Source organism: Azolla caroliniana, unplaced genomic scaffold (assembly GCF_043228905.1).
Source record: "Azolla caroliniana isolate FFs.n. ecotype wild unplaced genomic scaffold, voAzoCaro1.0.p SCAF_1, whole genome shotgun sequence".
Lineage (NCBI taxonomy): Eukaryota > Viridiplantae > Streptophyta > Polypodiopsida > Salviniales > Salviniaceae > Azolla > Azolla caroliniana.
Genome location: NW_028230436.1, coordinates 10,548,366 through 10,570,947, shown reverse-complemented (window position 1 = coordinate 10,570,947; position 22,582 = coordinate 10,548,366). Strand labels below are relative to the sequence as shown.

At 37.5% G+C, this 22,582-nt stretch overlaps 3 protein-coding genes across 3 annotated transcripts; 1 reads left to right on the top strand and 2 right to left on the bottom strand.

Annotated features, from left to right (window-relative positions):
* The first annotated feature begins 3,297 nt into the window (after nucleotides 1-3,297).
* On the top strand, nucleotides 3,298-6,176 carry LOC147868945 (PPPDE putative thiol peptidase family protein). The gene is made up of 4 exons (XM_087325034.1): nucleotides 3,298-3,333; nucleotides 3,423-3,520; nucleotides 4,683-4,999; nucleotides 5,410-6,176. The coding sequence occupies exons 1-4, from the start codon at nucleotides 3,325-3,327 to the stop codon at nucleotides 5,997-5,999; spliced, it is 1,014 nt and encodes a 337-aa protein (XP_087181160.1). The 5' UTR covers nucleotides 3,298-3,324; the 3' UTR covers nucleotides 6,000-6,176.
* A 1,748-nt stretch (nucleotides 6,177-7,924) lies between these two features.
* Nucleotides 7,925-11,856, bottom strand: LOC147868944 (pentatricopeptide repeat-containing protein At2g03380, mitochondrial-like). Its single transcript, XM_087325023.1, has one exon. It carries the CDS (start codon nucleotides 11,683-11,685, stop codon nucleotides 8,614-8,616), a length of 3,072 nt encoding a protein of 1,023 aa, XP_087181149.1. The 5' UTR covers nucleotides 11,686-11,856; the 3' UTR covers nucleotides 7,925-8,613.
* A 932-nt stretch (nucleotides 11,857-12,788) lies between these two features.
* On the bottom strand, nucleotides 12,789-16,438 carry LOC147868943 (pentatricopeptide repeat-containing protein At3g16610-like). The gene has a single exon (XM_087325011.1). The coding sequence runs from the start codon at nucleotides 16,400-16,402 to the stop codon at nucleotides 13,835-13,837; it is 2,568 nt and encodes an 855-aa protein (XP_087181137.1). The 5' UTR covers nucleotides 16,403-16,438; the 3' UTR covers nucleotides 12,789-13,834.
* Nucleotides 16,439-22,582: the final 6,144 nt, after the last annotated feature.

Here is a 22,582-nt window from a genome sequence, read left to right as displayed (position 1 = left end):
TTGTCTCAAGACATATAATTCAAGATTATGCTCTTTGCTCAAGATCTAAGAATAATCTTAAGGATTATGATAAATTTGTTAGGCATGATGAGTTGTTTTCTTAAACCTCCTTTTTGGTATTTTCTTGATGCCCTTCTTTCCAAGAATCGATGACAATTATGGTTTTGGCTTAATCGGTTTGGGAGTTTCAAACCCGAACCGGTCTTTAAACCGGTTAGGACAAACCGATTAAGCCTTAATTGGGTTTAGCCAAACCAATTTGGTAATGCTCAAGCCGAACCAAACCAAGCCAAGGAAGCTCAAGCTTGAACCGAGCTAAACTGAACCACCAAACCGTTTACTAATGGGTAAACGACTCGATTTAGGCTTGAGTGGAGTTGTTGTCGACTCCTACTTCCAGACTTAGGATATTATCATGATTCATGACATATCAATGAATAAACACTTTCAAAATCCACAATACTCTAGAGCTAGTTACGTAGAATGATTGGTGGGCCTAGTTTTGCAAGCTTGTTGAAGATTATGTTCACACTCGCGATGTATGTTTTTGGTCTAAGATGCTTTGACATTATTCATATGTAGTATTGTAGGTTTCAATATCTTTACTTCATATTATAGTTATGCATAATAGCTAAATGGTGAATGTGTAGGTAATGAACATGTATGATGCCAGTGGTAATCACACATAAGTTCAAGGATATTATATTTAGAGAGAATTGATAAGCGCGTCAAATCATTTTGACTCAGCTCTAGCCTTTGGCTTAATCTTGCAACACTTGTTCTTCTCTTTCCATCAATCATAAAAACATTTTTTCTTAGTTTCCTTGATCGATCAAGTATATTTTTGGCTTGAGCCCTTGACAATATATGTTTGTAACCTTTCATCAACTAGGCTTAACTCCTTCAACATTTGTGATAAACTAGTTCCAAACTTTTAGAACTAAGGAAAACTAGACATGGTGGTGCTTTTGTTGGACTGCCAAACTTAATGTGTAGACTAATTACATTGAATTGTTGATAACTCATTATTATGACCAACAATGCTAAATGTACAAAAATAGATATTGATGAATACACTTGACATATATATTGATTATAAGATTAGAATATTAATACTTGATATGTGAAATGAGGTTTTCTTGTGGTACAATCCTACAGATTTGACGATAAGAAGTATTCCATCCAATGATGCTTCTCAATGTTGATATTAGTGCAAATTATTTACTTTTAAGGGAACGTCTTATAATTGATTAATACATAACCAAATGAAGTAGAGTTGGAAACAAGAATTTTGTGATAACAAGCTCATCACGCACATCGTGTGTGATGAAGTATACCAAGCTCAACCACATACCTTGTTTGTGGACACGTACTCCTTGAGACATTGTGTATTGTTTGTCTTTAAGCCCTCCGTTGAATTTGTCTACGGTAAATGCCTTTTACATAAAATGAACTGGATCCTTAGATTTCCCATGAGTTACCCATTCATTGGTAGATGTGTACTTCCATAGAGGTTCTAGTGGACTCAGGCGCATTAGAGTCCACTTCCTTCATAACTAATATTGCCACAACTAGATAATGAGAAAAGGAGATTATATACCCCCCCTCCCTCGTAATATGACACCTAGAGAGAAGGTAGTCATATGGCAATTCTATGTAGAGCATCCTCTCCCTTCTTGTAATTTGGTTCAATTGGCAATTGATAATATTTTGTGAGTGTTCAATAGGTGATTCTAATATCAATGTTATATAAATATCCATCATTTTGTTAATATGCATATTATATATATATATATATACACATATATCATTATTAGACACACATGTCTATTTTATCTAGCCTTGTTGCGTAGGAAATTTATACATCGAGCTCTCTAATTAATCAGAAAGGGGAAATACATTAATATTGAACAATGATAAAACAAACATATTCACATTTCCACAATCCAAAGGGTTTAACACAAGACCATCCAGATTCCAGAGTAGACTCTTCATAAACTATTTACGTTTGACCCCTCCATCATAGGGGGATTAGAGCTTTAATACCATGTGTTTTAGTAACACACGTTTGATTATTAGGTAAACCTGGAATACCAAAAGGGATAAAGAAAGACAAGAGACTTAGGTTCATTCTTTTTTTTTCTGAACTTCAAAAACCAAAGAAGAGAAGAGAGTCAACATTCCCTACGTTGGTTTTGGAACCTCTGACTATAAGAGCTCCCCATTACGGTGGCCGAATCCTCTCGGACACATTCACTCAAAATTTTCATTAGTGAGAATTGTTTTCGGACGATGAAAAGATGTCCAAAACGAGTAAAACGAAAACAACCCAATGGGAACTTCCGGAAGTTTCCCAAAGAGGGAAAGCAAGAAGGCGAAAGAGAACGGGGAGGGGCGAAGAATCCGGGAGGTTTGTTCGAGGAACGAACGGAAGGCCGACTCTCCTTCTAGAAGCTTCCGGAGACGCTTTTTTCGGGGGGAGGTTTTGTTCGAGGAACGGATGGGCGGGCGGGCGGCTCTTCTAGAGGCTTCCGGAGTCCGAAGAAGAACGGGAAGGGGCCGACCCTTTCTAGAAGAAGCTTCCGGAGACGGCGAAAAGCGAGGAGGAAAGTCCACGGGGGAAGGAAGTTGTGGATGGGAAACATGCCACGAAAAGCAGACCCGGTCGGTCCCTTCTAGAAGCTTCCACCAAGTTCTCGAAACCAAACCCCCCATTACTTCTTTCTTCATCTTACTCTCTCTGCTTTTTTGCCTGTGTTTTTCTGTTTTGCCTTCGGCTCTCTCTGTCTGTCTGTCTCTATCCATCTCTGCTCTCCTTTTCGTTTCTGATTCTTGTTTTCTTCTTCCATCTCCTCGATCCCTACGCTCGTTGAACATCTCTTCCACTCTCTCTCAGACACACACACACACACACACACACATTTCTTCTGCCACAAGGTAACCTTCATTTTGATTTCTTGCAAAGATCTTTGTTTCTCATGATGTTAATATGTAACTATAGAATGGAATGATTCTCTGTTCCCCAATGATTTCTCTGTTCTCATAATGTTAAGTATGTAACTACAGAATGGAATGATTCTCTGTTCCCCAATGATTTCAGAGAGAGAGAGAGAGAGAGAGAGATGGAAAAAGATTTCACATGTGATACATCTCACATTTGGTTTCGGATTTTGATTGCTGTCTTCTCAGTTCTTCTTTTAGGGTTTAGCACGCCAAATACCAGGGTCTCTGTGTTCGTTTTTTGGGGTTTCACTTATCTATTCTCACCTTATTTCTTCTTTTATTTTCTTATCGGTTTTGTAGGGTTAACGTACACGCTCTGCCATGTCAGAGGTACGATCATTCAGAAGATGTGATTTTTCCTCTCGGAAGTCATTTAATTAGATGCATACTGATGATAAAAAATATCTGATCTTTTTCAGGAAAACTACAAAGTTGTTCTCAATGTATATGATTTAAGTCAAGGACTTGCTCGGCAATTGTCTACTAGTCTTCTTGGGAAAGCAATCGAAGCAATTTGGTAAGATCTATTAGTTTCATACTTATTCCTCAATAATGTAATTTATGCTACTTCTTCATATCGGTAAGCCATCAAAGAGTGTTTACCTATCATATGGCATCACTGAAATTTTCGCACTCCCCCATTTACAACATATGTACTGTGGATAGTTTTTCTCTTTTCATACGATCTGCATACATCATTAAAGAATCTATATGCAGAGTCAGTATATATTTTGGTCGTGTAGATTACACAGATGAATGCATTTCTTTCAGAGCGCTTTAGCAAACATGACAGAGATGCCAACAGCCGGGATTTGTATCTTCAGTGTCTAGTGTGCCAACATCCAATGAATAATCAATAAGCATAGTGTGCCATCATCAGCACATGTGCAAGATGCTGTCTTATAATGTGTCTGTAGCCGTATAGGTGCTCATAATGGGTTTCAATTGATTAGTGAAGGTTGAAGAGTCTTTAAGTTCTAGAGCATGGGGTATGTTTCTATTAACTGGCGAACAAGCCTCATCCATGTACTAGGTTAGCTACCAGAAGTTTTGGCCCCCTTTTAGTGAGTCAATGGGTGGGAGGAGTACCATTATTGTGGCTACTACTTTGCTACATCAAGCCAATAAGTATGTGTGAGTGGTGAATTTTCCTGAAGTCATTCTTATGTTCAAAATTGAAATGTTGCATGGATGTGATTGCCAATTTCTTGTATAAGTTTCATCCATATGCTAGGTTGACTACCAGATGTTTCAGCCACCTTTTAGTGAGTCATTGGGTGGGTGGACTACCATTCTTATGGCTACTATGTTGTGCCTTCAAACAATAGTAGTATGTATGATTGTTGAATTATCCTGAAGTTATTCTCATGTGCAAAGTCATAGTGATGTGCATGATTTTAAATGTACATCCTTGTGATTGTCTATTTTCTGTACCTATATGTGGTTCTTGGAATATCTGTGTGTATATAATTTGTGTTTGTGTTGTAATCTTATGGCATGAGAATGTGCATGTAAGAACAAGTATTGTGGCCTTATATTATTCAACGGAGATAAATGGGCATTGTGCATATTTTGTCTTTAGACTTCAATGAAAATGATGTATTGTTTAGTAATCTATTTGGATGGATGTTAAAGCTAGTTGAGGATACAGTTATTAATGCCATTATTTGTTTTTATAGGCATACGGGAATATATGTTTATGGTAATGAGTATTACTTTGGTGGTGGTATCCAAAGCTCTCCAGGAGGACAAACACCCTATGGAAGACCTTATAAAACAATTGAACTTGGTTTTACTCAAATTCCAAAAGAAATGTTTGAAGACTACTTACAGGAAATTAGCCCGCGATATACAGCTCAAACCTACAATTTGCTGCACCACAACTGCAATAATTTCAGTGAGGAGGTCTCCCAATTCTTGCTGGGCATTAGTATTCCAAACTATATATTGAAACTTCCGGAGGAAATCATGAATAGTCCAATGGGTGCACTTATTAGTAAGTATATCTTTCAAGTCCTTCCTACAAATGTTGAACTCGTAATAATGTTTTTCGGAGGTGGTGTCAATATTTTTACTCTTTTCAGTCCCATGGATCAATTTCCCTGTGGATGATAAGAAATATCATGTAAATGATTGTCATGTCTAAATCTTTCACAGGGTCCCATGGGTCAACTGCCATGCGGATGATAAGAAATATCATATTAATGATGTCATGTCTAAAGACTTCTTTATCTCTCTCTCTATCTCTCTACCCCCTTTCCTTTGTTATCCTTGGGGTTAGGCACGCGAAGCTTTGTTTCAACTTTTAACACCTCTGTTAAATGTTAATAATGAGGTTGCGAAGCTATATGCGGTATGACCCTTTTTTGGTGTTCTCTAACGTTGTTTTCTTTTGTGCCTTGGTAGTGCCCATGTTACAACAATTCGAGACAACACTGAGGTATGGGGGAGTACCTCAGGTACCTCATGCAACTGGATTGCAAGCTCCAATGCCTGGTCAAAATTCAAATCAATCAACTCCTTCTCACGTGGGAAACAGTACACAGTCCTCATCCATCAACCCATCGCCGGGATCGAAAGACAAAAATCTTAAACCAGAGAATGATGATAAATTAGGTGAAGCAAGGGCAAGAATACAAAATGGAATTACGTCCGAGTTTGAATCTCTTATGGCTGATGGCAATATAAGAGCAAGCGAAGCGGCAGTCATTGCTACTCGAAAGGTTATGGGTCTTGAGACCTCATCAAATGAGCCTAAATCAGGCTTGGTGACGATGGAGAAATCTTTGCATGGGCCAAAGAGTGAGGAAAAAGCTAGCCCCAAAAATGCTGATAAATTGGGTGAGGCTAAGGCACGAATTCAAGCTGAAATTATGTCAGAGTTTTCAGCTCTTATGGCTGAAGGTAGTCTTAGAGCAAGTGAAGCGGCAGCCCTTGCTACCCGTAGAGTTATGGAGCGACATGGGAGAGTTCTAGGGGTCGCTTCCCAGGCTTAAAGAACTTGATTCATCATATATTCTATTGATTTTGATTCTCGCAAAGAACACACCATGCCATGCAAAGACAAACATGATTTTTTCAGGAAGAGCAAACAATTGTCTCTTTTAACTCTGTTTTGTAGATTATTGACAAGTGAATACATTTTGCTTGAGCATGAAAATATTATGAATCGACATCGGTTTTCGTGTCTTCTTGGATGATTCGTTCTGGAAGAGCTAACAATGTCTCTAACTTTTGTTTTGTAGATTATTCACAAGTGAATACAGTTTGTTTGCGCATGAAAACTTTATGTATCTTCTATCGGTGAGCTTGTATGCATATATGTACGTGTAGTTTGGGGGTTCTCAATTATTAAAGATGCATGTCTTAATTTCAAGGAGAAAACGATGTTTTTCTGAAGCCTTTCAGGTATGAGAATTCTTTGAAGCACCTCAAGGTTCACTATTGACATTCAGGGATTGCCTTACTGATAGTGGTTTGACACATCAGTGTTAGGGCTTGTCATTCCTTAAGGTCAAAGTTCACTTCATGGTTTTGATGCCTTAAGCACTTACCTCTGTTGTATTTCCTATATCGGATTGTCGAGAACTCAATTGGCTTCTTAAGATCGACTAATTTAATCACTATTCTAACAAAAAAAATGGATGTTTAATAAATAAAAAACGAGGATATCTACGTATATAAAAGTATCAATCATTGTCCCATCCATAGATCAATTTTAAAACACTTAAACTCAAGCTTAACTTTTTATTGTGGAGGATTTCTAGTATACCAAGTGGGCCCCTTGGTAGGGAAACTTGCTCTCTAGATGATATTTCTCTTTGCGTTCCAGTTTGCTATCTTCCTTCACACACGACATGCAACATGCAGTTGTGGATTTCTTGTTGCAACTCAAAATTTGGCAAAGAGACCCTATGGGTGTTCTGAACGAATCCCCCATTGTGGTAATCTCTTGCATCGTTGTGGACTTCCTATTATGCAACAAAGGCAGCCTGGACGAGTTGCTTCTTGATGTCCAATTCTTCGTTTGACCATTACCCAACACCGTATACATAAAGGCGATAAAATAAAAATTGGCACCAAGGAGTTTTGCCACCTTAAGAAAACGACAATTCTCATTCTCAATGACAAGTCACAAGTCACCATAGGGGCACCACTATGACCCAAGAGATATGGCAGGTTGGCCTATGGTGGTTGATTGTGCAACATAAGAGCATGGAATGATGTATAATTGGAATGTGAATCTCCGATCTGGCGATCTGGCAAGTAGTGCGAGAAATCTGAGATGTTATAAATCATTCACAGGGTTTAATGTTTCATTTCAATTAGTTCTGCTCAGCCGCCAATAATTGACGGTTGGTTCCCCGCTCGAGGTCATACAACTTCTTCAATACACTGTCCATTGTCACGTCTGCAACATCAAGAAAGACAAGGAACTGCGTGTTGAGCCAAATAAAAACTTAAGGCCCTTGAAAACATAGAGAACATTTCAAATGCGAATTCACGATAAATTGAACGAGCAATCCATTATTTTGCTCGAATAGAATAAAATCAGTCCAAATCAGTTTCAAATGGTTACCTATTGGGAACAGCTTCCAAAGGATACTTAGGATAACCATAGACACTATCTCTGTTTTAAAAAAACGAAACAGTTTATAATTGGAAAATAGATCATACTAGAGTTTCCATTGGGTAGTGTAAGTATTTTTCTTCCATATAGGGGGTAGTTCCTAAACAAGATATGGATGCTTGGTATACCTTAGGCACTATGTCCAATACCTTAAACTGGAAATATGGTCATAAGGATATCATAACATGCAAGCATGGATGTGGTCTTAATGAGAATCTCTCCCGAGGATTTAAAATATTGGGAAAGATGTAACACCAATTAAGTGAGAAGAGAAAGAAAACGCATTGCATGTTCATGAAATTGCTGCGCTAAGCATGGGATTTCATTATGAGTATGTGAGATACCAAAAGATTTGCCTCAAATAGTACAAGTTTCTCTGTTGACTCTCAAACTAGCGTTCCTCTGCAGACGTCAAGAAAATTGATAGCCATGTCGGTTGAAAAAATGCAACATTAAAGAATTGGCACAATAACAACCTTATCATAAGGCATCGATGGGGTCATGGGTAAATTTTTTCAAATGGGATGATGGATTTCATCAGCACACATGATTGTATTGATGAAGACCTTATCATTCTTCTTCATGCTCCAAGCTACATCATCTTTAGTTTGACATCTTTCCAAACGATTATGTACCAGAGGACACCATCGATTGGGCAAACCTCTAAAGGTAGCACCATTTTCTGTGAAGTTGACAAAATCTATCCACATCCATGTGTTTCTTCATTACTTCCCATCAAGGTAATGAGGTTCTCAAGTAACCACTAAACTATAACTCTTGAGGTAAAAGTCAAATGGTTGCATAGCATCAAATTCCAATATCTTTACAAGTTTGGGTGTTTTACACTTGCATCACTGCTTCTCTGGAGCTTGTAGAGCTCCTCCAAATATTATAAATAAAATTTGTAACAAATTTAATACAATGTAATGTACAGGAAAGAGGAATGACTCCTCATTCCATCACCTTTGTTTAGTGAAAGTCTACTCTTCTCCATCCATGAAAACGTTGGACATCAAAATATATGCAGCACCACTATCTCTGTACAATTCTACAACAAGTTCAAAAGCTTTTTGACCTATTTCTACATAGCCCCATTTCGTGCAAGCAGATAACAATGTGATCCATGACACCAGGTCATGCTGAAAGGGCATTTCTTGAAATATTCTCAAAGTTTCATAAAATTGACCAGCTCGGCTGAAGAGATCAATCATGCAATTATAATGCTCAGTAGTGGCTACACCTCCATATTCTTTACTGATAGCCTCAAAACAACTCCTTCCTACCCTCACTAGGCCTCCATGATTACACACTACATACACGTTAAGTAATGTCATTTCATCTGGCGTCTTGCCTTCATCCATCATCTTATATAATAAATTAAACACAGGTTTAATTGATCCTTCACGTGCATATCCAGCAATCAAGGCATTCCAGCCCATTAGGTCCCTATCAACCATTTCTTCAAACAAATGATGTGCTTCAACCATGCTTCCACATCTTCCATACATTTCAATAAGAGATGTTGCCACATTGACATCCATAATTCCTTTGCCAATATAATGAACTTCAGCATGAACTCTCTTTCCAGCTTCGAGAGCCGCAGAATGACCACATATACTCATAATACTCATCAATGTGACAATATTAGGTATTATGGATTGTTCTTGCATTTGTGAAAAGAGGAAAAACACTTTTTCACTCTCTTTTCTTTCACTGTATCCTTGGATTATAGCACTCCAAGTGATCACATCTGGGGTTAAACCCTCTGTTTGCATCTCATACAAACATTGCAGAGCTTCATCACATAATCCATATCCAACATAACCAGTTATAATTGAAGTCCATGACATAATGTCACGATGAGATAGGTTATCAAATACAGACCTTGCATCTGTTAACAGTTTGCATTTTACATACATGTCGACCAAGGTGTTGGCAATAAAATGATCATTATCAAACCCTTTTTGAATAGCTTCAGAGTGTATTTCTTGGCCTCTATGTATGGCTCCAATGACACCACAAGCTTTCAAGGTGCAAAGAAACATAACACAATCAGGAGAAATATCATCCACCTTCATCTGGTCCATACAATTTAGAGCTTCCTCATGAAGCATGTGGTCTGCATATGCAGATATAAGTGTTGTTCGAGAAATAGCATCCTGGATAAGCAAATCATCAAATACATCTTGTGCTTCAAGTAGAAATCCACATTTTGCATACATATCTACCAGAGAATTTCCAAGTATAGGATGCCTTTCGAATCCCTCTTTCGCAACAATGGCATGTATCTGGAACCCTCTTTCTAGATCAACACAATCTTTTAGGCTACAAACAAAGGTAATAGCATTTGGTGACGTACCCTCTACTTCCATTTGCTCAAAACAGCTCACAACTTCATTTCCAAAACCCTGCTCTGCATAGCCAGCAATAAGAGCATTCCATGACACAATATCATGATTATGAAGTTCATGAAACACTTTCCAAGCTTCAGAAAGTAATCCACATTTAGTATACATATCTACCAATGCATTCCCGAGGTGTAGATCCCCTTCAATTGCCTTCATGGTAATCTCAGCATGTACTCCTTGACCCTTTTCCACGGCTCTTAATTTACTGCATGCTTTTACAGTGCAAATATATGTGACCATGTTTGGAAGGATTCCCTCTGATTGCATTTGTTCAAAACACTCCAAGGCTTCACTAGGTAGTCCTTGATCAATATATCCTGTCATGAGTGCTGTCCAGGTAACAACATCTTGATCCGGAACTTCCTTTAATAAATCCCATGCTTCAGTGAATAGACCAAATTTTGCATAAATACTTACCAATGTGCTACCAAGAAATGGCTCCTCCTCAAATCCATCCATAATGATTCTTTTATGGATCTCTTGAATGTTATCTACAGTTCCGATATTGCCACTAACTTTAAGGCAGCAAGTAAGTGTGAGTGAATCAACATATATACCATCCTCAAACATATTTTCAATGCATATTAGTGCTTGCTCACCAAGGCCATGGTCAGCATATCCCATGATAAGCGATGTCCATGAAATTACATCACATATAGGTAGTTCATCCAACAATTCCTGGGCTTCTTTTAAAAGTCCTAGTTTGGCATACATACCAACTAATGTGCTCCTAATGAATGCATCAGTTTCATAACCTTCTGTAACTAGTTCAAGGTGAACATATAATCCTTTTTCTATAATTCCTAAATTGCTACATGCTTTTAGGCAGCTGAGAAATGTTATAGCATCCCCAAATACACCCCCTTCTTTCATATTGTTTAAACAATTCAAAACTTCATCAGGATAACCAAGTTCTGCATAACCTACCATCAATGCATTCCAAGTGACAACATCTCGAAATTCCAATCGGTCAAATACATCCCGTGCATCTTCAATAAAACCACACTTGGCATACAAATCAATCATTGTGTTCCCAATGAAAAGATCCATTTCAAATCCTATATTTACAATATCTGTGTGTATTTCTCTTCCATTATCCATACACTGAAACTTACTACAAGCTTTTAGAAGCATTACAAATGTGTATTTGCTTGGACATACACAATCATCTCGCATCATTTGAAGAATTTCAATTACATCTAGGAATGACTCGCACTCAAGATATCCTTGTATGATAGAGGTCCATGAATACTCGTTCCGAAGTGACAACTTCTGGAATATTCTTTCACCATCAATGATGCTTCCACATTCAACAAACATGGGTACAGTGAAGTTTCCAAGGGTTGTGTCAGAGTCAAATCCATTACTACAAATGAGCAAATGAGCTCTCCTGGCATAAACAAGTCTTTTCTGCTTTCTACATCGTTGCAGAATGGAGATGAAAGCTTCTATACAACGCAAATCAGTTGACTTCTCTGACAAATCAAGCTGAAATTCCACATTCTCTTTGCCATTCTTATATAGAGTCAGTGATTCCGACGGAATCAATGTTTCTGCTTCATCTTGCACATACCTTATGTGGCTTTTTAAAGGAGACGAGCCTATGACATCTCTGTGAGAGATGATCTGTGAAGAGATGGCCATGATTAGGCAATATAATCATAATGTGAACATGGATTTTTTTTCAAATGCAAACTTGAAGAATTTTATCCTTGTGTGCAGAAATGGAAAGAGAGATGATATGTATACAGAGTACTCTGTGTATAGTCTGCAAGGAATCTATTAAAAATTCCCCTGCTCTACTCTGTTTCTCTCGCTCTCTCTCTGTCTCTCTGTCTCTCTCTCCAAGTGGTGGGAGTTTATTGGAAGTGAAGAAACATAAGACAATATATTATAATTTATAACTATGTATCTTAAAACAAAAACATTAGAAAAGAAGATGAGATTAACATGGAGAGAGACACAGAGAATAAGAGAATATATTATAATTATCTCAAAACGAGAACATTAGAAGAGAATATGAGATTAACATGAAGAGAGAGAGAGAGCGAGAGAGAGAGAGACATACACACACACACACACACACATGTCTTTTTAATGTCCACAAGAAACCAACTCCAATCTCCAAGACCAGGTTCAGCTAATAAAAACAATGTTGATGTTGACACCAACTACGATAATTATACCAGATGTGTCGATATGATTTGGAATTCCCATGTCCTCCATGTGTCGCCCGACATGCTATCCAGATATTTTAATCACTACACATGTGATTCCTTGTGCTCATTCATTTATAAATTTGTTCATTACTCTTGACTCCACTGTATGAACCTTATCAAAGATGGAGAGGTGAAGAATGACATTACCCTAACAATGATGGGATTGCGGATGCCATCCTTGGGTCTTCTTATATTCATGGGGCTTGTATGAATAATGAGCAACAATATTAACCTCATACAACACTTCCACTTATGGGCTACAAATTGGTATTCGTTTGATTCCACATGCAAAATCCTTAAATCACCTTTCAAAATTCACACTATGCATTAACACAAGCGACCTCGCCAAGTAGAGGATACATTGATTCATGCAACTTCACAAAACCTAAAGAAGTGGTAAATGAATGATTAGTAAAAATATGTTACTTCTAGTCTTTTCTGATCACTACAAAGCGTGGGACATAAGACCTTCTTAATCTTTGTTCACCTCATAAGTTTCTCAGTCATTATAATAACCATTACAGCAAATAGTTTAGCAAATATTTATTATACATGTAGTTATACCAAGAATGTTCCCTAAAGTTTATAGAGATTTAGTTTACCAAGATCACTTAGGTAGGGTTCACGTGAATTGCATTTTAGGAAGAGTGAGTGCATGTGTCAAAGCATGCTTAGCTTGTATGCCCAGACTAGCCAATCTAATCTATAACTTGTAAGAGGTGAATTACATGGAACATTTTTTGCCTAACCTCACATCTTGTGAGCTCCTTGCAAATAAAAATGGTGCCACATGTCGATTCTTGGTTGAAATCCTAACAAACCACCATCATAGGAACATCGAGAAGGAGAGAGGAACCTTTTTGCCACCTGAAAGACCACATTCGTGTGAAAATTTCCCATTGGCAATGTGTGGACGATATAAAATGTATGCAAGTATTAAGTCATGAACACAATTTGAACGTGAAACATATGGCATGAGTTTCAGTTCCATGTCACAAACTGCTTGTTATGTCATGTGAATTAGGCCTCGGTGTAAATGTCGCTCAACCTAAGGGGGCATATAATCCAAGGTGCCCCAAATGTCTTGCATATATAAAATGATATAATTATTTCCGTTCTTCGATTTGAAAATTTCGATATCACCTATATTGGGTGAATTTACCCTCTCCTCTTAAGTGATTAAAATGGCTAAAATTACTTCATGTTATGGCCACACTTAATCATTAAGAGTACAACAAATGTCCTACAAGGATACATGTTGTACATTCCTTGGAAGGAGTAATCGCATAATCTTCGAGTGAATCCAGCAAGTTGGAAGCACATTGCATGCCATAATACATTCTGTGCATGGCCTGTCAAGGCTCCTTTCAAAGATTGAATACATTGCATAATCCTCCAGTAAACCCCGCAAACACTTTGCATGTTCTACTGAATTGTATGTATGGTCTATGCATCTTCATTATATGCATGGTTTCACTGTATGTATGGATATATTTATCATATGCTAGGGGAATCAGATTAAGCTGCTTCTCATACATCTTCATGAAATTGATCATTGAGAGTACTGAGTATAACTATTGTGCATAGTTCAGTGCCTGAGTGTGATTGCTGACAATAGCAGATTCTGCATTTCTATTCACATCTGTCCACCCAAAAGTTGGCATTTCCCATACGTCATTTGCTACCCTCCAAGCCTCCATCTTTTCAGCTTCAGCATGCATCCCAGCAGCTGCATATATGTTTCCCATACACACATATGAAGCATCACACTTCTCGTCTAATTGCAATGATCGCTTAAATGCCCATCTTCCAAGATGAACATTCACCCATTTGTAACAAGCGCCTAAGAGTGTGAGCCAAAGTGGAAGTTGATCACAAAACGGTACCTCTTCGATCACACTCATGACTTTATCAAAGTGCCCTGCCCTACTGAAAAGATCCACCATACAAGTGTAATGTTCTAATGTAGGATTGAACTTATACACACTTTCCATAGTTGCAAAGATCATCTCACCCTCTCGCACCAGTCCAGCATGACTACAGGCATTCAATAGAACAAGGAATGTAATTAGATCTGGCATTGTATTGTTTTCTATCATTTTGCCAAAGACATTGAAAACTCTTCTAGGCTGACCCAACTGCGCATATCCAGCAATCAATGCATTCCATGATACAAGATCCCTTATTGGAAGTTTATCAAAAGTTTCCTGTGCCTTTTCAACCAGGCCAAACTTGGCATACATGTCTACTAATGTATTGCCAAGCACAATATATTTTTCAAATAAGCCCTTCATACCAATCTGTTCATGTATCTCTTCCCCCATTTTCAAAAACCCTATCTTCCCACAGGCTTTCAAAATACAAATGAAGGTGACCACATTCGGAGAGACACCCTCATCCCTCATTTTCTCGAAGCATTTCAGAGCTTCTTCATCAAATCCATGTTGAGTATAACCTGAAATCAGTGCTGTCCATGATATAACATCCTGTATTGACAGTTCGCTAAACACTTCTAGTGCTTTTCCTAGCGCACCACATTTGGCATACATGTCAACTAATGCATTGCCAAGAACATCGTATTTCTTCAATAGCCTTTGCTTATTGACCTCTTTGTGCACCTCTTCTCCCATCTCAAGTGATCCTGTCTTACCACAAGCTTTCAGAATACAAAGGAAAGTTACCATATTTGGGGAGATTCCTTCATCTCGCATCCGTTTGAAGTATTTCAGAGCTGTGTCCCAAAGCCCATGTTGGACATAGCCAGCAATGAGGGCACTCCATGACACAACATCATGAACCGGAAGCTTCTCAAAAACTTCTTGTGCTTTCATGAGTAATCCACATTTAGAATATGTATCTACCAATGTTGTCCCAAGCACAGCATCAGTTTCAAGTAATCTTTGTTTGTTGATCTCTTCATGTATCTCGTCTCCCATCTCAAAAGATCCTATACTGCTACAAGCTTTCAAAATGCAAATAAATGTCACTGCATTTGGAGAGAAACCTTCATCTTTCATCCGCCTGAAGCAACCCAAAGCATCATCTCCTAGACCGTGTTGAACATACCCAGAGATCAAAACATTCCATGATACGACATCACGGACCACAAGCTCTTCGAATACTTCTTTTGCTTTTCCTAATGCACCACATTTGGCATACATATCCACCAATGTGTTTCTGAGAGCTTTATCTTCAGCCAATAAACCTCTCTTTCTGACCTCGGCATGAATCTCTTCCCCAGTCTCTAAGGACCCTATACTTCCACAAGCTTTCAGAATGCAAGTGAAGGTGACTCTATTCGGAGGGATACCTTCGTCTTCCATTTGCTTGAACAAATTCAATGCCTCACAGCCAAAACCATTTTGAACATATGAAGTGATAAGTATACTCCACGATACAACATCTCGCACTGGAAGCTCTTCGAATATTTGCCTTGATTTCTCTAACATGCCACATTTTGCATACATGTCAACCACTGCATTTCCAAGCACAACATTGTCTTTAAGTAAACCTAGCTTGTTAACCTCATCAAATATGCCTTCTCCAATACGAAGACATCTTATTAAACCACAAGCTTTGAGAACACACGCAAAAGTGACTTCATTAGGCAAAAAACCTTCATTTTTCATCTTCTCAAAGAGATCTAGAGCTTTATTAGCATAACCAAGACCAACGTAACCCGATATTAACGCATTCCATGACACAACACTACGAATTGATAGATTATCAAAGACCATTTGTGCTTCCATTGGAGCACCACATTTCATATACATACTTAGTATGGCTGTGTTCACATATAAATCTTCCAAAAAACACTCTGTTTGACAAATCTCAGCATGGATCAATTTGGCTTTCTTCACGTCTTTCTCTTCACCACAAGATTTCATCGAGTCCAGAAGCTTTTTCCGATCTCGGGGTTTCTGGGGTCTTATACGAAGAACTGAAGGAATCTCAAACTTCAATTTGGGAAGTGTGTCAGAAGGCAATACGGTCTCTTGCAAGACTACATTCTGCAGCGGTATCTGCTTCCATGATGGATGATGGCTACATAATAATGGAGAATTGATCTCCAATTCCTGCTCGGGAGTTGATCTTCTCTTTGAAACAGGACATGGGGTTTGAGACAGAGCGTGTAGCTTCATAGCTTAATCTAGAGCAGGGCATGCCCTTTGTTTTTTTTTGTTCTTTACTTCCTTACATGTCCCTGAATTTTTGTTATTTCCCACAAATCCAAAAAAACACACATTCTTATTTGATCCATATATGTACATACATATAGGTAAAGGTCTAGAGCTAACAAATAGATTTTAATCGTGAAACCTGTTTTGTGTCTCTACTGGAAAAATTGTCCAATCATTTTTGCCATCATTTGCCCCAGTATATCCTTGAATTGATAAAAACCCTTTATATAGATCAAATAAGACCCCATGTAAGTTCTAGATCCACTGACATAGAATGAAAAAAATGACTCCAATGAATACTTTCCATTTGCATCTTCTATGTCAAAAATGACTCCAATGAAAAGCATTTGTATCGAGCTAGCAGGACTTGATCCCATTCTATTCTAATTTGAAGTGACTTTCATCCAAGTTCGAGTGACTTTCTTCTAGTTTCAAATTAGCTTTGTAGAGGATGGGCATTGTATTATTGTGTCATCATACTTGCCGAATGCTATATCCCAATTTGTGGTGGTCAAGGATCCAATTTATATTTATTTACACATTTGCAAACAATATCTTCTTCCATTGTTGGATTTGCTTTACCCATGCTTTCTTTAATAACATGTGAATTTTCAATTTGAGTGCATTCAAAATAGCATTTGTGTTATCGGAATTTATTCTATCATTCATGATCTTACATGTAATGGTCATGTTGCAAATTTTCAATAGCTTAACTTTCATCTTTCTATACACAACAATCATTCCCCCTTTTGTTTATATGCATGGCCTATCCTAATCGATAGCTCAAATGCCTAACCAGAGGATATGGATAAATGATTTCTCTTGGCAATAGCTATTGGTGCCAATCATACACATCGTGGTAGATTTTCTAAATCTCATTGTTGTATCATTGTAAAGCATCCATAATCATGTGCACATTGTGTGGATCATTACACAACTTGAAGAATATCATCGACATTGGCTTGTATATATAAATACTCATATGTGGACATTTGCAACCCTCAAAATGCCAACTTGAACCAAATTGTCAATGTGTAGAAGAAGATGATGTATCGCCATGGCCTATAAGTGAGCATTTTAGTGGACAACCTTGCCTTGCAAAGAATCAATCAAATAACCACCAAGAATACATGATGTTGAACTTTCTTTGCATAACCTATATATGATCTTTGACATTCTTTGTCAAAATCCCAATCTCAATGTTGTTGACTATAAAATCTCATTCTATGGTGTGAAAGGCATTTCCTATATCAACTTGCACGATTAATATATCTTGATCTATGTATTTCACATACTACATTCCAGTATAAGCATTTGCAACGTTCCTCAATCAATTTGATGTGACGAAATAATTGACTATTGCGCTTTGCGAATCTAAGGATTGGAGTTAAAGTCTCAAACTAATGTATTGGATGTTGCATTCATTGTAAAAAGTCACCATGCATTAACTTTACAACTTTGCTTTTGGCATTGCAATAGTTCAAAACATTCTGATTTGCAATGCTACAAATACTCATATCATATCTCAAAATAATGGATTGTGATCAACAATGTTAATAATATTCATAACCTCTAATATAATGTGTTTGATCAACGTTGTGCTCATCTTTTAGTTAACTTTTCTTTCTAATGTATACCTTTTCAATGCGATAATTCAAAACATTGCCATTGGCAAAGCGAAAAATAATCACCAATAATGGTCGTATGTAATCATTCATTGTTTGCGTATATGAATTCACACTTGCTTATGTCTTACTTCAAGTTTTCCCTTTCTTCATGTGACCCCTTTCCTAATCACATCAAACACAAACCAACATTAACTAATTGCTTTGGCCAATTTGTTATATTAAGGACAAGATGAAAACTTAAAGATGCCACAAATATTTTTTGATTAAATTACTCATCTAATCCACCAATATTTGAGCTTAGGAAGATAGTTCAAACTTAGACAAATCAAGAATAATTTGATGAGGCGGAGGCGAGGATGACATTGGTGATATTGTCATGGATTTTACGTAGAGGAAGTTGCCAACTTGAGGACTCCGTTCTCTGTTCTTCGACCACCGTTAATCACTTGTACTTTGTATCTTTGCATAGGGAGTTCGAAGTTGGGCCTCCCTCTAGGATAATGATAGGTCTTATGTTTCTTACTTGGGTCGTCCACATAAAGGTAGACCTCAATTAGGAAACATGTTGCAATCGGGATTCATTCACTTGGCTATAACAATTAGGTATTGAATAAGAAATGGAGAAAATGACACAAAAGGAAGCACATAAGCGTGCACACACACACACACACACACACACACACACACACACACACACACACACACACACACAAAGCTTATTTTTATGCAAAATGGGCTACATCAATGGTTTGCCCTTCTTGAAGTATTTTTTGTTTTCTAATTAATTCCACCTATTAAGTAACCCATGAATGGTCTTATACTAGTTGATCCCACAATAATAACCATGTAATTCTCCTTTTGGAGCCTCCACCCTAATATGGAAATCATGAAAGATAATTTCCTAACTCCCAAAATGCTCTTCTGCATATAGCCTATATTTATACTACATTGCATTTCGGGTTTCTTCTCATATTTTACTAAAATTATGTCCCCTACCAACAAATAACACATGACATGTTTACATGGACATAATTTTCAAAAAGGAAACAAAAACATTTGGCGAAATTTGTGTGTTAGATGTAAGGTGTGATGGATTAGATTTCTTCACCAAGTCCCACATGTTCAACTTCCATGGGTTCAATATTAGCTTCTTTGATCTTGGTGCATATGGGCCCCAAGGTGTTGCGTAACACATAAACCTAATAAAGGAGTATATTGACAAGAGTAACATACCCACACTCAATTCCCTCCTTGATATGACCTACTTCTTTCGCAGTGAGGGAATGGATGACTTTGGCCTCTTGTTTTTTTAGGGTGTCTGAATTGGCACAAATTGTCATGTTGTGTACGACACATGGGGTGAACCACCTCTAGATCAAGTATAGGTTCTACTTGTAGTTTGTCTTGAGCTCTTGGTTAACAGATTATAGGTGGTTTCCTTGTTTGTGGAGCTATCCGTCATTTTGCTACACTTTTCATAAGAAATTGTTCTAATTCAAAGGGAAAAATTGTTGAAAGCTAGCTAGGTCGTGCCAGTCCTCAAATATTAAATAAGAGATGTAAAAGTTGTCTAGGTTGTGGGCTCCAACATGTTACATGGAGGGAAGCATGTGGCATTAGATGGGAGTGTTAGAGGTAGAGTTCCCACCTTTGCACACCATTCACTTCCTTTGTCCTTTATGGTTGGAGGAATGGTCCATCGTGGTCACAAAGTGTTGGTTGTGGTATACATTTATATTGTCTAGGCGGTTATGTACTCTAACTGCACATTGTGGTTAGAGAGTAAGATGGTTGAAGGGTCATTTGTTAGAATTGTTCGTCCCACTTTCTAATGAAACTAGCCTATGGTAGGGTATCAGGTTGCCAAAATTGTCCTTCTTGCATTTTCAAGCATCACATAGGGCAACAAAAGACAAACTTTCTCTATTGCTTCAATGCAAATTAGACTTAGATACATACTTTGCATTTGCTTAATTAAATTGTCCTACTAGACGTAAGTACTTAATAAGTAGAACTCCAAAGCACGAGGTTAACAATTACAACACAAAAAAGTAGAGGGAGAGGAAAGGTTTATGCACAGGATGCTTGATCAAGGAGTTTGTATGAATGGCAGCCATAGATTACTTTAACATGCACCACCACATCGCCCACCTAATGAAATTAGGAGTCCTTAGTATATTACAACGATTACTCTCTTTAATATCTAAGTGATTGCCCCACTTTTTTCCATGAAACATACGCCTTGGTATTATAAGATCACAAGGAATAGGTACAGAAGTTGGAGAAACAGACATAACATCCGAATCCCATGAGCGCGATATGCAGATTACAGTAACTCAAAATCAGGAAAAACCAACAACGAAGTTAGCACACATTGTTTTCCAAAATGATGGGAACTGTATACATCCATCTTATCTTACAAAGTTACATCCATCATCCCTAAAAATAAGCATCAAATCCCATAACCTTTTAAAATGCATCTGTTTCCTGAAAATAGCATCTAGGTGATTACCCTTGCATTTATAGAGGTGGAGATGGAGTGAGATCATGCTTCCATCACTCTGTCTAATCATACTTCATTTGTGTTTGCTTATCCCATCATTCACTACCTTTCAAAGATATATAAATTTATTCTGAGTTATTGAGGCTGTTTGTCCTATTATTCTTGGTCCTTTATATTTCTAGGTTTCTAGTTACACAATTCATCGATGTTATTGCAACCCATTTTGAAAACCAACATTGTGACACATGCCTCGTGCTAGATAGATAAATATCCCTCCACACTGCACCATTTCAACTCGTATTTTCAATTTGTACTTTATGTATTGAACTTGTCCTCTAGTTAATATTGTTGTACCACATGGAGTTATACAAAATATCTTTTAAATTATCTACTTCTTCTTGGAGTGCACTACATTGAGTGAAAGTCATCCCCATCATGCATCCCAAAGAGACCATCCATGCACTAGCTGCTTTTAGATAATGCTAGAGGTCACATTAGCAATCTTGACCTCCTTAGAGGAACTATATGTTGCGATCACAAGCAAGTTCAATTAGTTTCAAGATTTTGGCTAACACAATGGCAACTTGGAAAGTGGCATGTAGATTGATTGTGGGCGAGACAACTTCCAAGTTAGTTTGGGGTGGGATAGTAAGGTTAGGGTCTCTACATTGAATGGAATTCTTTGACATCTTCACTTTTCTAGGTAGGCCTCTTTGACTAGCTTATAAAAGGGTCTAGGAGGTTGTGGGATGTCCATGAGTTTTTTGACATGGGGTTCACTATTTTATTGTTGTTAATAATGATGAAAATCATGACAATGATGGATGTGTTATTCTTCCCATAACTCTTAATACGAGGTTAACCTTTGAGACCAAATTTATAGCTAACCTTAAGGGTTAAGGGGAGGATAGTTGGAAAAGCAATTATCCTATGAACTGGGACAACCCATAAGGATCTATGATACATGGAACAAGTGGTGGTCCGATAGCCTTAGGTGTTGGACTATACAAAGGAGACTAGCTACCCCATTCATTACAACATCTTGAAACGTTGTCAATACTCTATTTGTGAGGCTAAGCTCTTTTTTTTGAATGTATTATTCAACAACCAAGGTACAACATGAGGTAATATTGGGTGGTATGTAACACCAATGTTATTTTACGTTTGTCTCATATCCTTCACTTAGGGTTGACCCGTGGAGTTAAACACTCTTAATATTTTCTTCTACTTAATTTCTTATTCTTTTACTCATCATTAGTTCAATTCATAATATAGTATCCCCAAACTATGTTCTTGTAGGGTGTAATGGAGCTTGTCACAAAGGTCTATTTAGGCCAATTATCAAGCAACATTTGTCAAGTTATTGGGCAAAAGTTGGTCGACTCAACTAAGTTGAATGCCCTATCTTGGGGGATTTGGATTTATCGGTGGGTAGTAAACTCAAAGGAGGCATATTTAGGAAGTCAGGTACAATAAAAGAGGCTAGTAAGGAGTAGTTGAGTAATTCTTTAGTAGTCTACTTTAAAAATCATCGACGATCGTGACCATTAGAAATTTAATTAAGTTGGCACTTAATTAGAGTATGGGAGGAGGGTGTTTGTAGCAATTAGCCTGCAAAGCACTTCATAATTAAACTTCCCTTAATCGGCTTCCCTTTTGGGGTGTACAATATGATATATATATATATATATATATATATAGGGTGTAGGTGATGGAGGAGAGATCCTTCCTTCATCACATGATTTATCCTTTATATTCTCTTAAATGTTTAAATGACTCTTCAATGAGCATTCTATCACAATATATTACACAATCCTATGGCACAACGAATTTCTAAATACCAAAATTGTCCATTGTACTGATATTGTAGTATGTGTGTATGTATGTATGCATGCATGTATATATATGTTGCGATTTATAGAAGTGAGTCCCATGAACAATTTGAATCCTAGTTCACGTAGGATGAGCATTGAACAACAACCTCAAGCACAACACATTGAAGCTAAAAAA

What these genes read in the sequence shown, in the direction of transcription:
- LOC147868945 (XM_087325034.1), top strand. An exon ending in AAAGCAATCGAAGCAATTTG is followed by an intron (nt 3,521 to 4,682) that starts GTAAGATCTATT and finishes TTGTTTTTATAG; the next exon opens with GCATACGGGAATATATGTTT. An exon ending in TCCAATGGGTGCACTTATTA is followed by an intron (nt 5,000 to 5,409) that starts GTAAGTATATCT and finishes GTGCCTTGGTAG; the next exon opens with TGCCCATGTTACAACAATTC.
- LOC147868944 (XM_087325023.1), bottom strand. Translation starts at nt 11,685, where the DNA reads ATGGCCATCTCTTCACAGATCATCTCTCACAGAGATGTCATAGGCTCG.
- LOC147868943 (XM_087325011.1), bottom strand. Translation starts at nt 16,402, where the DNA reads ATGAAGCTACACGCTCTGTCTCAAACCCCATGTCCTGTTTCAAAGAGA.